Source organism: Ambystoma mexicanum, chromosome 6q, assembly GCF_040938575.1.
Source record: "Ambystoma mexicanum isolate Mex_15411 chromosome 6q, UKY_AmexF1_1, whole genome shotgun sequence".
NCBI lineage: Eukaryota > Metazoa > Chordata > Amphibia > Caudata > Ambystomatidae > Ambystoma > Ambystoma mexicanum.
In genome coordinates this window covers 1,651,062,847-1,651,080,664 of record NC_090937.1, presented here as the reverse complement: position 1 = coordinate 1,651,080,664, position 17,818 = coordinate 1,651,062,847, and the positions used below count along the sequence as shown (strand labels likewise).

Genomic DNA, 17,818 nt, shown 5'->3' with positions numbered 1-17,818 from the left:
CACATGACCATTTTGGTCCTTATGTCAAAAATATTATCGAAAAATCGGTTAAAAATTCTATAACTCTGGCGACACACAAGCATATACATAAGTATGATTCCCTAGTGCGTGCGAGTAAGATCTTATTACGCCGCACTATTACGCTGCACTATTACGCCGCACTATTACGCCGCACTGTAAGACAAATACTCTTGCTCGAACTTCCAGCTACCTCGAGAACACAGGGAATTAAACAGGTGAAACAGATTTATAAAAACTGGATTAGAAATTATAAATCCAAGATGCCTCTAAAAGTTGGTACTTGGATAGTTCCAAATTAGCCATTAAAAACTCAATGATTTATCTGGTCTTCTTTGTAAATGCAAAAGCTAACAGCGGTCAAATATGAAATCACTATTTATCTAAAGTCAAAGTATGTATTACCCAGTTGAGAGTAGTGGACCACAAATTTGGAGGCTTTTCTTACTCCCCTGCTATGAGATTTTATAAACTAAAAGCAATAACGAAAATACTTTATGGGAGTGAAATTCCTTTCATTACGGGTAAACTGGAAGTCAGCAAGTTAGAGTCAACCCTGCTTAGAAAATCCATCTCTTGTTTACCGAAGTGTGTTCCTATAGTAGCAATCCGATATGAATATGGACTACAATCCTTCATAAGTATTGTGGAGTTGAAATGTCTACAACTATTGCAGAATTTAATTGTTCAAACAGAAAACAATCTGTATAATGATTTGTCAGTAAAGTTAAAGCAGGGCCACCCGAAATCAGTATTTCTATTAAAATTGATGGAAATATGTCACACATTGTTGGGTCGTGTAGGTGCATCTCTGATTACACTCATGGCAAACCCAAAAAAAGTAAAACAGCTTCTGCAAAATTCCGATTGGGCAATGGCAACTCAAAAATTAACCCAATTCAGGCTATATGCTCATATGGTTTCATACTACAAATATATGGGATCTATGGAACCATACCTGTACCTCTTTGCCAATCGAGGTTGGAGAAATTGCTTTTTAAGGTTTAGACTCAATGTCATGCTCACCGGAGAAATAATTGCTGTAAGAACAAAAGCAGTGAGCTCTTCAATAATATGTAGACATTGTAATGATTATGCATCTAAAGAAACGTTGAGACATTTGTTGCTTGAGTGTCCGGCCTTATTAACTAAGAGACTTTGATATTTTTCTCGATTTGTGTCAGATGCATCCAACGTGGGATCTAGACCAAGTCTGGAAGTGCATATTATTTGACAAGCAAGTTCCGCTACAATTGGCAGTACTCAGATTCCTGAAAGCTGAATGTGATTTATCATAAACTGGGTATATATTTGGGTAACTCCATTGAAGAGACATTAAATCTCAGTCTTTAAAGTAACTTGTAATAGAAGCAGGTTGCTTGGTTATGTCTAAGAGTTATGGAAAATATTTTATAATAAGCTATAATCTTTGCTCAGCATGAGTATTTTAGCATAAATTGTTTAAAATGTTGATATTTCAAATATATGAATTGTGTATATGGAGGATTTTAGCCTGTCTGTTATGATACAATTAGTACGAAATAGCAGTCAAATATTAATGTATCAGAAAGGTTTTAGATAATGTAATTTGAAATTTTGTCGAAAGTGAAATCATTGTCATGTGCAGTTTGTGTGTTCTCAGTTGGATTTATGTATTGATATTGTCTTATGAACTTTGTCCTGATTTGAATGTGAAACTGTTTAGCTTTACACATGTTTGTTTGTACTTTGAAATCCTTCTTTATAAAAGGTTTGGGCATTTAATCAGTAAAGGTCCTGCTTAGTTATTTTGTTTAGTTTGTTATAGGATATTATTTCTGTTCTTTTCCTTTTGTGATCTTGTGTGTAAATCTTGGTTGTTAAAATTTGTAAAGTTTTTTTTTTTAAACCATATACAAATAAATAAATAAATAAATTAGAAAGGAGAAGGACAAGGGACAGAGATTAAAATGTCTTCCTTTTTGCACTAGCCTACACATTCATGCCAGCTCTGCGGCCTGTTAGTCCCAGGCAGGCTAATGGTCTGAAGGCAACATGCTAAGCACATGCCCACTGACTGACTGAGCTGTATAGTTGCACATATATGCAGAAAGAAGGATGTCATCAGAGCTTTCAAGTCGTTTCTGATCAGGGATTAGATATGTTTCAGGTTCTGGCATTTAGCTGACATCACGCTGTGTTCTTGTAGAGTGTTTGCACTTGTATCCCCCTCTATAAAGGCAGTCGTGATTACACCATAATGCACTGTTATGGTGGGCTTAATGCCGGGACTGGGCGAGCATTTTACACTGGACGTGTTTGAACCGAAAAAGTCGGTAATCTTTCCCTGGGTTCCACATGTGTGAGCCCTGCTCCCGAGCATCGCTTGATACAGTCATCATATTACCATGCATTGCACATGCTGTGAACATATGTTGCACTCCCGCAAAAAAACTAAACATCTGGCAAAGTGCGGTAATTAGCTGGTGGCTACAAGTTTAAGAACATGGTTTCCCTTGTACTGAGCCTGTGTTTTGAGAGAGGATGCAAGACATTTTATACGCATGTGGACAGTTCTGGGAAAACAAGAGGGGTCTGTGTGGAAGCCCCCCCACCCCCTCACCAGGGCCAACTGAGGCGTTCACTGATTTGCTGAAATGCCGAGCAGGAATAAATAAACATTATTTTCACCGCTGCCTTGTCATTTTGGCTATTAGGCAGTGCTGAAGCACCAACTATCAGCCTAAACGGGTACCGCTAAGAGGGAGATGACATGTGAGGAGTCACCCACCCACTGACTGACCATGGCTGCGATAACCCCAGTAGCATTGCCCACCCACTGCCTGCCCTGCTCATCCCAAAACACATCCTCCCGGGATATCTTTCAGCTAGCTCTATCAAGCACAACATCAAACGTTGGCGGTTAGTGGTATGTCTATGCTGTCTTCTGAGGTGTAATGGCTTAACTGGATCTGTACATTCCCTACTGCTGTAATAAAAATGCCTTAATCAGGTCTGCCTTTTGCCACTTGATTTATATATATTCCTTGCACTGGCGTACGGGTAAAAACATAGACAAAGAAAAACAGTTTAGATTTGTGCATAGGTATCAGATAGGCATTTGCCTGGCACTGCTGTCATATGCCCCACCAATTCCACATGCTGCCGTCATAGGTCCTGGTAGTACCATTAAGTCGCTTCTGTCAAATGCCTATTAAATGTGCAAAAATGTTTGGCTTTGCCAATGCTTGTTTTTAATGCGAATGATGTTGCCTGTTCTTGACCGGCTGGGACACAGCCCGCTCTGGAAATGTTTTCTTTTAGGCGGTTGGTGCTTAAAACCCTCAGGCCCCATATACTGCTTACCACTATAAGAACCCAAGGAAAAGCACCGCTAGGGATCCTGCCCCACCCCATCTGATGGTGACCTGTTAGATGGTCTGACATTGGATACGGGCTATTTGCATACAGATGTATGTACAAGCACTGCATATATGTAGCACACTCTTCTGGTCACGTGCACATATCTTGTCGAGGCGCTCCCAATTCTTAAAGAGAACTTGCACATTTTAAGGGTGCAGCTGTGCGACACTTATTTTCACAGAAGACTCCAAACTAATTAATAAAGGAAGGAGATGTGCCTGATCACTCCCACTGGCGTGATAGGCCGATCAGGAGCAACGGCTAGCTGAACTCAGACAGTATATGATGGAAGTAGTTAAGGTGCATGGAAGGTAGAAAGGCGAGCATACTCCTCATCCCTATTCAATAGCTTCCCCTGAAGAAGGTCCCATGTGGTGGGACTGAAACGTGTTGGGGTAGAGCTCCTTCAAAGAAGAAATTGAATAGTTGGACTTTTCTAAGAGGAGAAGAAATAGTTTGGCAATTATTCTTACTAAGTTGGACGCTGAGGTGGCACTATGTTGTTGTGCATTTTGTGTTATAATACACGAAGTATACCTTTATAGTAAGGGCAAGACAGTGGCTCATGAAAATATGATAACTCATAACTGTATATTGTTTCACATCTGTCTTATACAATGGCACATTTCTTGAACAAAAAAAGTCTGCAACAGAAAGTCTTGCTGCGATTTCATGAGAATTCTGAGTATCACATGTTTCAGACTTCCTGCCCGAGGGAGTCCCATACTCAGGAAATCTGTGAGCACATGTCCTCCTACCTAACTTTACCCACAGGTTCCCCAAATACTAATTCTGAGTATCACATGTTTCAGACTTCCTGCCCGAGGGAGTGGCAGACTCGGGGAATCTGTGAGCTTGTGTCCTCCTACGTAACTTTACTAGAGGTTCCCCAGATACTGATTCTGAGCATCAAGGCGTTTTCTCTGTCAAGATGAGGTAAGTACAACACCCCTTTCTTGTGTCAGGCCACCCCTCCTCCCATGCCTACCCCCACTTGGACTTTTCCCCAAGGAAAAGGTGTTTGAACTACAAATCCCACCAGCCACAGACAGCATGCTCAAGGGTGAGGGGTGGTGAGAGTTGTAGTCCAAAGCATCTGGAGAGCCACAGGTTGCAGACCTCCTGCCTGAGGGAGTCTGTGAGCTCGTGTCCTCCTACCTGACTTTACCCAGAGGTTCCACAGAACTGCTCGCTCTTCTGCTGAAATGCAGACTTTGCATGCAACGTTCCACAACACAAAGCTTAGCCTTACCATTTTTACCGGAAACGACACGTGATTGCGCGCTTTGTTATTTTTCAGAAACGGAATCTTTTGAAATGTGGGTTCGCGCAGACTTCCGGCTACCGTCTCCGAAGGAAACCGGAGGGGAACTCGAGTTAACAAAAAAGCCTGCACTTCTATTGAAACCCTGTCTCTCATTAGAGTGGGGGCTTCCTGCAAAAAGTGGCACGCCATCTCCAAAGCGATGGCATGTGGCCAGCACGGAAATGGCGGGCACTTGAAAGGCCCGTCCTCTCCCTGATTAGCAAAACAGCACCCGCCGTTTCCCCCTCAAACCATCCAGCAAGGGGGCGCTGCGAGAGGAGAAGTGGTGTCATGGCGGCACGCCTGTCCACGGCAACACTGGTGACACAGCACAGAAACAGCTACACTAGTATCAGTGCTGTGGGAGGATAGCTCAGCGGCAACGTGCTCGCCTTGGAAGCAAGACAACATGGAGCACCACGGGTTCGATCCCCCCATCTGCGCTTAGAAACCTCTGGGTATTAAGCGCGTTATAAATAGCCTATCATATCAGTTAGGATTGGGTTTCGCAGACTGAAAGTGTGCATGGGCTCGTACCCTTGAGAGTGCGATCTGACCGGCAGTGGCAGCTGTGTCACAAGGTCCACCCCTAAAAACACCTTGAAAAAATGAAACAGAGAATAGGTTGGCATTGGCGGTCCTTAAACAGTCTTTTAGTATGGAATCAAATCAATGTCACCAATAACCACTTATAGAGGACCAATTTGATGACATTTGATTTGATTTCGTGCTAATAGACTGTACATCTAACTTTAAGGAGACAGAGCGTGAATCGCCAATACCAACTTATTTTCTGTAGGATCGGTTTTAGTATCGTCCAAATGGGTAAGTACCCCGCTATATTTGATTCATGGCACCCCCAACGATGTCATCATCAAACCTATACGTTACAGGCAAACGTCTGTAGCAAGAGCACAACCCACTGAGTTGTTATACTGGCTAAAGACAAATAAGCACGCAGGAGGCTGTGACAATCAATATGATATTATGAGTGCAAAAAGGAGAAAAGAATGATTTATTTGCCCGTTTCCTCGTGTGCTCGATTCATCTTTTTTTTAAATGGACATAGTCTTCACCTTCTAAATTAATATGAGCTCATAGAGGCCTTCCCCTCTCTCCCTCGTTCTATGTCTCTGTAGTGTGGGTGAAGGCCCATTCAGGCTAGAAGAGCTTCATTGGCTCTCTATAGAAAAGCTCAAGTGGGCTACCAACAGAGGTCGAAGTGTACACAAAAAAGTAGTGGAACTATATTTCCATCTGGCCCGCACCCAGAGGCGAACACATGGTAGGACCCGAGCGGGCCAGGCCCACCCAAAATCTGTAAATGCCCACTGATCAGCTGTGTGTGGGCATTTGCATATGCTAATGTCACTGCGGTGAGCCCAGCTACATTGGCTTCAGGCCCCAATTGTTAGACAATCCTGGCTACGCCTCTGCCCACACCCCCAGGCCCTCTCGCACACAGGCATACCCCATATGCATTGTGCCACGAGCAACCAAGGTTTTCCAAAGGGCCTCCAATATACAACCGAAGGTCAAATAAGGGGGGGTAAGGGGGAATGCACAATCAAAGGTTATGGAAAGTGCCACCAATATAAACCAAGGTTAACCAAAGTGCCCCCAATGTACAAAAGAAGGTCAACTAAAGGGTTCCCAAAATACAACCAAAGGTATGGAAAGTGTACCCAATATGAAACCAAAGGTCAACTAAAGGGGAACTAATGAACAATCAAAGGTTATTATCGAAAGTGCCTCCAATATGTCCAAAGTGCTCTCAAAATGACCAAAGACCTTCCAAAGTGCTTTCAATGCACAACCAAATAAAAGGATCATAACGTAAAACTCATGCAGAATTTAACTGGTTCCAAAATATAACCGACAGTCAAAGTGCCACCAATGTACAGCTGAAGGTTATGCAAAGTGCCACCAATGTACAGCTGAAGGTTATGCAAAGCGCCACCATTGTACAGCTGAAGGTTAAACAAAGCGCCACCATTGTACAGCTGAAGGTTATGCAAAGCGCCACCATTGTACAGCTGAAGGTTATGCAAAGTGCCACCATTGTACAGCTGAAGGTTATGCAAAGTGCCACCATTGTACAGCTGATGGTTAAACAAAGCGCCACCATTGTACAGCTGAAGGTTAAACAAAGCGCCACCATTGTACAGCTGAAGGTTATACAAAGTGCCACCAATGTACAGCTGAAGGTTATACAAAGTGCCACCAATGTACAGCTGAAGGTTAGACAAAGTGCCACCAATGTAAAGCTGAAGGTTATACAAAGTGCCACCATTGTAAGCTGAAGGTTAAACAAAAGGCCAACATTGTACAGCTGAAGGTTATACAAAGCACCACCAATTTACAGCTGAAGGTTATGCAAAGTGCCACCAATGTACAGCTGAAGGTTATGCAAAGCGCCACCAATGTACAGCTGAAGGTTATACAAAGCGCCACCATTGTACAGCTGAAGGTTATGCAAAGCGCCACCATTGTACAGCTGAAGGTTATACAAAGCGCCACCAATGTACAGCTGAAGGTTATACAAAGCGCCACCATTGTACAGCTGAAGGTTATGCAAAGTGCCACCATTGTACAGCTGAAGGTTATACAAAGCGCCACCAATGTACAGCTGAAGGTTATACAAAGCGCCACCATTGTACAGCTGAAGGTTATACAAAGCGCCACCAATGTACAGCTGAATGTTATACAAAGCGCCACCAATGTACAGCTGAATGTTATACAAAGTGCCACCATTGTACAGATGAAGGTTATACAAAGCGCCACCAATGTACAACTGAAGGTTGTACAAAGCGCCACCATTGTACAGCTGAAGGTTAAACAAAGCGCCACCATTGTACAGCTGAAGGTTATACAAAGTGCCACCAATGTACTGCTGAATGTTATACAATGTGCCACCATTGTACAGCTGAAGGTTATACAAAGTGCCACCAATATACAGCTGAAGGTTATACAAAGTGCCGCCATTGTACAGCTGAAGGTTATACAAAGTGCCACCAATTTACAGCTGAAGGTTAAACAAAGTGCCGCCATTGTACAGCTGAAGGTTATACAAAGTGCCACCAATGTAAAGCTGAAGGTTAAACAAAGCGCCACCATTGTACAGCTGAAGGTTACATAAAGTGCCACCAATATACAGCTGAAGGTTATACAAAGTGCCACCATTGTACAGCTGAAGGTTATACAAAGTGCCACCAATGTACAGCTGAAGGTTAAACAAAGTCCCACCATTGTTCAGCTGAAGGTTATACAAAGTGCCACCAATGTAAAGCTGAAGGTTAAACAAAGCGCCACCATTGTACAGCTGAAGGTTATACAAAGTGCCACCAATATACAGCTGAAGGTTATACAAAGTGCCACCAATGTACAGCTGAAGGTTAAACAAAGTGCCACCATCGTACAGCTGAAGGTTATACAAAGTGCCACCATTGTACAGCTGAAGGTTATACAAAGTGCCACCAATGTACAGCTGAAGGTTATACAAAGTGCCACCAATGTACAGCTGAAGTTTATACAATGTGATCCCAATTTACTGAAGGCCTTCAAAGTGCTCTCAGTGCACAAGCGAACGTCAAACAAGGTGATCACAATGACCAACCGAAGGGTATACAATGTGCTTTTAAAGAAAGCACAATGATCAACTAAAGTGCTGTATATCCAAACATTATCCAAAGTGCTCCAGTTTACCAGAGGCCTTCCACAGTGCTCCAAATGTACCCAGAAAGGTGATCCAAGGGGTTCACGATGCACAGACGAATATCATGTAAACTGGGTTCAATAGACCAAACCATGATCAACACAAGTTTTCCAAGGAGCAACCAAAGGTCAATCAGAGTGATTCTAATATACTCCCAAGGCTAATACATAGTGTTTCCCTCATACAAATGGACATTCATTATAAGTGCACTTAATTTATCAAAGACCTTGTCAAATGCTTTCAATCTGCACTTGATCTTCCACCAAGTGCTCCCAATGTATAACGTAAAGTTGTCCAAATTGCTCCCAATGTGCCTGTGCCTTCCAAAGTGCTCTTAATGTACAACTACTTGGTCAGCCGAAATTCTCTCATTGTCTGACCAAAGGTTATTCAAAGTGCTTCTAATATACAATCAAACATTGACCAAAAGCTCGCAATGTACAGCCAAAGGTCACTGAACTGGTTCACGTGTAGAACTGATAGTTAACCAAAGTTCCCAAATGGTAAAGCGCTCCTTTACAACAGAACTTTCAGTAAAGTGCTCTCAATATACAACCAAAGTTGATCAAAAAAGCTTTGAATGTTCCAAAGGTCTTCAAAAGGGTACAGCTATTTGGGCAACCAAGTACTCCCAATGTATAACCAAAGGTTATCTAAAGTCCTCTTAATGTTTGGAACATTGCCCAAAGTCTTCCCAGAGTACTGCAGGCCTTTCAAAGTGCTCTTAATGTACAATGGGTTGATCATTGAAAGTGCTCTCAATGCATGACTGCAGTTATCTAAAGTAATCCAATTGTCCAAGTGCTCCACAAATTTCAAAGGCCTTCAAAAGTGTTCTTAATATACCACTGATGATCAACTAAAGTGCTCCCAGTGTACATTAAAGTGCTTCCTATGTGCTCTCAATGTCCAATTGAAGACCAAGCAAGGTGCACTCAATGTACAATCAAGTCTGACCAAATTGCTCTAAATGTTCAACCAAAAGTTATCCAAAGTGATCCAAAAGTAAGTTTCCCAAAGAGTTCCCAATCTACAAAAGCTCCAGAGTGTTTTCAATGAACAAACCAAGGGTGACCAAAAGTATCCTGAGGTACAACTGGAGGTTAAAACACATGATCCATTGTACAATTGAAGGAAAACCCAAGACAACTAAAGAACAAGAAATAAAGTAATCCAATGTACAACCAAAGACTGACCAAAGCGCTGAAAATCTGCAACCAAACGTCAACTAACGTTATCACAGTTTACAACCTAAGGTGAACCAAAGTGCTCCCAAGGTGTAGTCAAACGACAACCAAAGTGCTTCCATCGTATAATTAAAAACCAGACAAGGTTCTCCAATGAGCAACTGAAATTTAAGTAAAGTGTTCCTGATGTAAAATTGAAATTCAATCAAATGTACAACTATACATCACGCCAAAAGTTCTTAGATTGTACGATTGATTGTCAAATAAAGTGTCCTCCAAGTACAAAAGTCAGTTGATCCAACATGACCAATGAACATCGGTTAAAATGGTTCCACTAAACAGTCAAAGGCTAAGCAAATTGCTATCAGTATGAGAACCAGGCCAAACAGGGTGGTCTCATTAAACTCCTAGAGGCATCAAAAAGCTCTCATCTTGGAACCACAGACCAAATAGAGAGGTCTTATTATACAAACTCAGGCAAAACACAGTGCTCTCTTAACACAACTCGGGGTTAAGTAAAGTGCTCTTACTTTGCAACCAAAGATGAAATGAAGGTGAATGAAAGTACTTGCAATGGACAACCGAACATCAATAACAGAGATGCCAATCCACAAGCAAAGATCAACTGCAGAGCTGCCAATCCACAACCGAACATCTACTGCAGAGCCGCCAATCTAAAAGCAAAGATCAACCAGAGGGCCGCCAATCCACAAGCAAAGATCAACCACAGACCCGCCAATCAACAACTGAACATCAACCACAGGGCCACCAATCCACAAGCAAAGATCAACCACAGAGTGGCCAATCCACAACCAAAGATCAACAACAGAGCCGCCAATCCACAACCGAACATCAACCACAGGGCCGCCAATCCACAACCAAAGATCAACCACAGTGCTGCCCATCCACAACCGAACATCAACCACAGGGCCACCAATCCACAAGCAAAGATCAACCACAGAGTGGCCAATCCACAACCAAAGATCAACAACAGAGCCGCCAATCCACAACCGAACATCAACCACAGGGCCGCCAATCCACAAGCAAAGATCAACCAGAGAGCTGCCCATCCACAACCGAACATCAACCACAGGGCCGCCAATCCACAAGCAAAGATCAACCACAGAGCTTCCAATCCACAACCAAACATTAACCACGTGGCTGCCAATCCACAAAGAAAGATCAACCACAGAGCTGCCAATCCACAACTGAACATCAACCACAGGGCCGCCCATCCAAAAGCAAAGATCAACTACAGAGCCGCTAATCCACAACCAAACATCAATCACAGGGCCGCCAATCCACAAGCAGTCGAAGGACAAGAATAAAGCGTTAACATTTTTTAATTGTAAGCCGAACAGTATTCAAGAAATCTATGACTCAGTACCTGAAATACATGGTGAGAAAGAGTGATAGTATTCGGCCGAGCACACACATGATGAGGTTTGCCGGGCAACAACACCTCCTGCTACATGTGTCCACGAGGTAACGAGCGCACTGTGAATAATTCTGAACCACAGTCTGCCCTTAATCAGCCTGTATGGATCCTCTTAACTGACATGTCCCGAGAGCAGAGCAGACCTTGCGGGCGAGAGCCCCAATCACATGTGGCATACATGATGTGCCAGAAGCGGCTGCTACCTCCTCGAAGACGCCATACAGGACCCTAACATGGCCCCCATGAATGTGTAACTTGTGTTTAGGTTCATATAGCTAGGACGCAGGAGAGCTCTGTACAAGTAGGTCGGGCTTACCAGAGATCGGTAGAAGGGGATGTTACAGGTCATAGTAGCTTGGATATCCCACACTACAGGGCTGGTATATAACCAGGCACCCAGGTCTTCACTGCTTAGAAGGGTCTTGAGTTCCTTCCTGAACTGCAGGAGCTTTGTAGCAGTCCCAATAGTAACTGCGTTAAGCTCCCACAAGGCCGGGGGGGGGGAGCAAGCGAAGGCCTGGATAATGGTTACCTCATTACATGCCAGTCTAGCCAAAATCCAAGCCATTGTCCGGCTCTAGAGGTGCCTGCGCCACCTGAGCCTGTTTAGAGAACCAGTGGTAGGGCTTCGAAATTAATGCCATTTGCTCTTAAATGTTACACCCAATAGGACTCAAAGGATTGATCGAGAGGTTGTACCCGGTATACTTCGCCCCACACCCCTAAAGTTCACTTCTACTACAAGACCGTGCAGGAGCAACGTGCTGTTCCCTCTTATATTTCACACAGGGGTGGAGTCTGTGGAGAAAGAAATGCCAACATAACAAGAAACTGTTTTATGTAATCTTACCGACCACAAAAACAGAGTGGTACATAATAGAGGACAAAACATCGAAAAACACAGCATTTCTTTTTTTTTTTTTTTTTTTTAATTTGGGCAGTCTTCCCCCAAAACCCCCATTTTTCCACCCTTTTAAAGCCACCCCAACCTCATCAGACCCATTTGAACCCCTTACCCCACTACCCTTTATATATTTATTTAATCTTTTAAGTGTGTTTCAGTGTTATTGTCTGGTCTGTTAAGTACCACCCGGATTTGTTTGCAATAAAATGACTGGATACCCAAGAAGCAACTCATGAATCGAACAAGTTAATGGTTATTGTGAAGACCGTACTTACCGCCGGAGTCTGCCAACTTCAGGTCATTGCGTTTTCCATAAGTGAAGACGGCCCTGCACAGGAAAGAGACATGAGATCAGAGGCCATTATAGCAATTTAAGTGTTCCCCACACAGTCTATTTGCTGCTTACAATACCACAACTACTTACAATGCCATCATATCGCAGTACCTCCTACAGGACAATAGCTCGCATTATGCCATAACAAAAGGAAAGGAGGAAGACACGCCTCTGTCAAGCTCCCAACTCTCCAACCCTTCTCGGTGAGCTGAACATGGCGGCACTGTCGCTACCCTGCTTGGCTTTGAAGTACATCAGCTTCACAGCTAGGTGTGTGCTATCCAGAACCCAGCGCATTTGCTATTGTGGGCTTGTGCTATCCAGAACCCAGGACATTTGCTATTGTAGGCTTTCCCTATTCAGCACTCAGCACGTTTGCTTTTATGGGGTGTGCTATCCAGAACCTAGCACAGTTGCTACTGTAGGCTTGTGCTATCCAGAACCCAATAAATTTGCGATTGTAGGCTTGTGCTATCCAGAACCTAGAACATTTTATATTGTAGACTTGTCCTATCCAGAACCCAGCTCATTTGCAATTGTAGGCTTGTGTTATCCAGAACCCAGCTCATTTTCTATTGTAAGCTTGTGCTATCCAGAACCCACCTCTTCTGCTATTGTAGGCTTGTGCTATCCGGGAAACCAGCACATTTGCTATTGTGGGCATGTGCTATCCAGAACCCAGCACATTTACTAGTGTAGGCTTGTGCTATCCAGAACCCAGCACATTTGCTATTGTAGGATTGTGCTATCCAGAAACCAGCTCATTTTCTATTGTGGGCGTGTGCTATACAGAACCCAGCACATTTGCTACTGTAGGCTTGTGCTATCCAGAACCCAGCGCATTTGCTATTGTGGGCTTGTGCTATCCAGAACCCAGGACATTTGCTATTGTAGGCTTTCCCTATTCAGCACTCAGCACGTTTGCTTTTATGGGGTGTGCTATCCAGAACCTAGCACAGTTGCTACTGTAGGCTTGTGCTATCCAGAACCCAATAAATTTGCGATTGTAGGCTTGTGCTATCCAGAACCTAGAACATTTTATATTGTAGACTTGTCCTATCCAGAACCCAGCTCATTTGCAATTGTAGGCTTGTGTTATCCAGAACCCAGCTCATTTTCTATTGTAAGCTTGTGCTATCCAGAACCCACCTCTTCTGCTATTGTAGGCTTGTGCTATCCGGGAAACCAGCACATTTGCTATTGTGGGCATGTGCTATCCAGAACCCAGCACATTTACTAGTGTAGGCTTGTGCTATCCAGAACCCAGCACATTTGCTATTGTAGGATTGTGCTATCCAGAAACCAGCTCATTTTCTATTGTGGGCGTGTGCTATACAGAACCCAGCACATTTGCTACTGTAGGCTTGTGCTATCCAGAACCCAGCACATTTGCTATTGCAGGCTTGTGCTATCCAGAACCCAGCTCATTTGCAATTGTGGGCTTTTGCTGTACAGAACCCAGCTCATTTGCGATTGTAGGCTTGTGCTATCCAGAACCCAGCACATTTGCTATTTTAGGCTTGTGTTATCCAGAAGCCAGCTCATTTTGCGATTGTAGGCTTGTGCTATCCAGAACCCAGCTCATTTGCGATTGTAGGCTTGTGCTATCCAGAACCCATCTCATTTTGCGATTGTTGCCTTGTGCTATCCAGAACCCATTACGATAGAGCAATGTGGTCCGAAGGCCTATTTGAACAACCAGTGCTATTGCTCAATATTAGAAATTTGAAAAGGCAGCGTTCAGCATGAAAGTGTGAGGGTGCCAGGACCAAGAACCCTCAGTAAACAGTAAATTAGATGTAATCAGTGAACTGCGCCAATTATCAATGATACAGTAACAGTTGGGTTATATTTTTAATTCCCTTCCACAGCCTGACACGTGTTTCGAGCAAGGCTCTTTTTCAAAGGCGTTGAACTTGTCCGAAAAAGGCGCTTTTCCTTGTACACTGTTGTTGCCGGAAGGCTGTATTTATATAATGGTCATTGCAACTGCAAGTAATATTTATTTATTTATTTATTTATTCGCATTTGTTAAGCGCACAGAATCAGCCCTGAGGCATCGTGGCGCTGGTTACAGAATAGCGCTGGTTACAGGGAAAGCGCGTCTTAGTTACAGCATACAGAGGCATACATGCATACAGTTTGGGCAGTAGCAATAGTTAGCAGTGTGTGCCTGAATGGCAGTAGGTAGAGGAATTTTAGTTAAAGAGAGAGGTTTTGAGTTTTTTTCTAAACGCTGTGAGGGAGCCTTCTGCTCTTAGAGCGTGGGGGAGATTATTCCAAAGTTTTGGTGCTATGTAGGGGAAACCCAGCCCCCCGGCTGTAATCTTGTGGATGCGTGGTACAGTGAGTTGGTTAGTGTAGCAGAGTCTGGTAGGTCTGGATGAGGTCTGTCTGAGAATGGTGTCTGAGAGATATGATGGTGCAGTGTGGTGGATACATTTGTGGGTAGTAGTCAGTACCTTGAAGGTGATGCGTTCTTTGACAGGGAGCCAGTGAACTGATTGCCTTGCCAGTGAGATGTGGTCCCTTTTGGAGATGTTTAATGCTGCTCTTAGAGCGTTATTTTGGGTGACCTGGAGTTTGTTTAGGTTTTTTTCAGAGGTGCCGGCTAGAAGTGCATTGCAATAGTCAAGTTTAGCGCCTATGGTAGCTCTTGCTATTGAAAGGCAGTTTTCTTTGGAAAGGAATGGTTTAATGGCGTTGATGAGTTTAGTGCTTAGTGCAGATGCGGAGACAATGGCACTAACTTGTTTGTCCATGGACAGGGTTGCATCAATGTAGACCCCTAGCGTTTTCACAGAGGATAGGACTGGGATAGTGCAGTTGTCGATGTTGAAATTGGCATAGCAGCTGTCTAGCCTGGCCAGTGTGGATTTTTGGCCGAGGATAAGGATTTCAGTCTTATCCCCGTTAAGACATAGGCCGTTAGTGGCCATCCAGGCTTGAATGGTGGCATATATGAGTTTTAGAGCTAGGGCGTCTTTGTGGTATGAGCCTGATAGAGGGAGGAGCACTTGGGTGTCGTCGGCGTAGTTGGTGTAGGCAATCCCAAGTGCATCAAGTTTCTCGAATAGGGGCTTAGTGAATAGATTGTAAAGCGTAGGTGCTGTACAGGAGCCTTGAGGGACACCGCAGTGTATTATGGATGGTGTTGCGCTCGAAATGTTTGAAAAGACTTTCATGGCCCTCCCTTCAAGAAATGAGGTTATCCAGGAGGTGGCTTGGTCAGAGAAATGTGCGGAGTGGGAGAGGTGTGAGGTGAGGGTCTTGTGGTCCACTAGGTCGAATGCCGCAGAGAGGTCGAGGAGAAGTAAAAGGGCGGGTTTACCTTTGTCCAATATCTTGGTTATTTGGTTTTTTAGGTCCAGCAAAGCAGTCTCTGTTCCATGACCTTTGCGGAAGCCTGACTGTCTGGTGCCTAGGATGGAGTTAGATTCGAGGTATAGTTGGATTTGGCTGTGTGCCACTTTATCTAGAATCTTGAGAAGGAAGGGGACAGTTGTTATAGGTCTGTAATTGTTAGGCATCGTGGGGTCGAGAGTGGGCTTTTTTAGAAGTGGGCGCACCCAGGCTTCTTTAAGACTGTCTGGGACAGAGCAGGACTTGAATGAGGCATTAATGAATGCGGTAATGATTGGGGCAAGTGGTTCAGCGCAGTCCTTGATTAATTTAGGGGGGCATGTATCGGCTTTGCAAGTCGATGGTTTCAGATGTTTCAGTATGTCCAGGACTTCTAGTTCTGAAACTTCTTTAAAGGCAAATTTGGGAATGTTAGTGGTTTTGCTATGGGATTGGGAATCTAAGTGTCGACTCTGTTTTGGCAAGGTATTGTAGTGGTCGCGGATTTTGTTTTGTAAGAGGTCTATTTTGTTGAGCATGGCGGCTTGGATACTGTTGCACCAGCCTTCATCCTTGATGATCTCGTCAGAGGAAGTGGGAGGCACTGTGAGCTCTTTAAAGATAGAGAAGAGTTCTCTTGAGTGGCACTTTGAGTCTAGTATTCGACGGTTGTATGATTCAGATTTGGCATTGAAGATGGCGGTTTTGTATTTTTTTGCAGTGACTTTGAATAAGTCTTTGGTGATGTCGCATGGGTTGGCCTGCCAGTTTTTAAGTGCTTGGCGCTTTTTGTCACGCAGAGCTTGGAGGTCCTCTGTGAACCATGCGTTTGAGTGGAAGGATTTTTTTTCTTTTTTCTCTTCTAGAGGAGCGATGGAGTTTATAGCATTGGTGAGCGTATCCTTGAGTATGTCTGCTAGGATGTTAGGATCTTGAGGGAAAGGAGGGGCGAGGCATGGGGTGTTGAGAAGGGGGAGTAGATTGTCTGCAGTTAACTTTTTGGAGCTTCTGGCTAGGGTGGCGGATTTATGTACTGGTGTTTTTCTGGTAGGTAACGTAGGGATAGAGAATTGTATGCAGCTGTGATCTGTCCAAGGGAGGAATGTGTTGGATGTGATAGAGGAGTTACAGTTATGGTCGGCCAGCCAGTCAAGAGTTCTGCCTTTGGAGTGGGTGGGTGACAGGATTTTTTGTGTGAAGTCTAGGTTGGAGAGGTCCTTGAGGAAGGAGGTTGCTGTTTTGTCCTTTGGGTCATTATAGCCTAGGTTAAGATCACCTAGGAGTAAGGTTTTGGTGGATTTTTTTAGGTTTTCGCTGAGAATATGCGTGATTTGCCCTTGAAAATCGGTTGGGAGTCCTGGAGGCCGGTAGATGACGTGAATGTTAATGGTGTTGTTGTGAGAGAGGGATAGTTTGGCCGATAGTATGTCTGCATTCCCTTCCCATGTGTGGGGTGTGGGCCTGATATGGTGGATGTCTTTATAGATTATGGCAACCCCTCCCCCTGATTTTGTAGGTCTGTCTTGTCTAAGGATGGAGTAGCCTACTGGTACAGCTAGGGTAATGGCGGGGCCTGAGGCTTCATGCAGCCAAGTCTCTGTGATGGCTAGCAGATCTAGGTCGAAGCTGGAGATGAGCTCGTTGATTTCTAAGGCATGGGCAGTGAGCGATCGAGTGTTAAGTAATGCGCATTTGAGTGTAGGTGCTACCTGACTTCTGTTGGGAGGCCGCTGTTTCGTTTGTTTTTTCAGCTTGAAGTTGGGTGGGGTGGATGGTATAGTGGTGGGTGTGAGGTTGGAACACGGTGTGGGGATGTGGGGAATCCTGCCCACAAAGTTGTGAGAGACAGATGTGCGAGAACCTAATCTATAGTTTCTGAGTGATGCTGGGATGTGTTGCGATGAGAAGGACCTAGGTAGTGTGCGTGTCCTCAGTCTGCACAGTCTGGTGCAGCTATTAGGTGTAGAGGTGTGAGGATGCGCGGTGTTGGGGCTGGGGTGAGGTGTCGAATTTGTGTTGGACTGCATCATGATGCTGGGGCTAGGTAAGCACGAGTGTAGATAGTGTCGTTCATATATTGCATTGGCGAGGAGTGCGCCTATGAGTAGTAGTGTGCTAATCTGGTGGTGCAGCCCTGGTAGCATGCTGGAATACTCTGTAGTGCACGTGGAG

The 17,818-nt window shown here is 44.2% G+C and overlaps 1 protein-coding gene across 2 annotated transcripts in view; it reads right to left on the bottom strand.

The window, feature by feature from the left end:
• LOC138516982 (drebrin-like) overlaps positions 1-17,818 on the bottom strand; it is a 716,984-nt gene that overhangs the window by 482,709 nt on the left and 216,457 nt on the right. For both annotated transcript variants that reach the window (XM_069632471.1, XM_069632470.1), the window contains exon 2: positions 12,246-12,298. In XM_069632471.1, the coding sequence (XP_069488572.1) occupies positions 12,246-12,298 (53 nt within the window). The remainder of the gene's footprint in view (positions 1-12,245; positions 12,299-17,818) is intronic.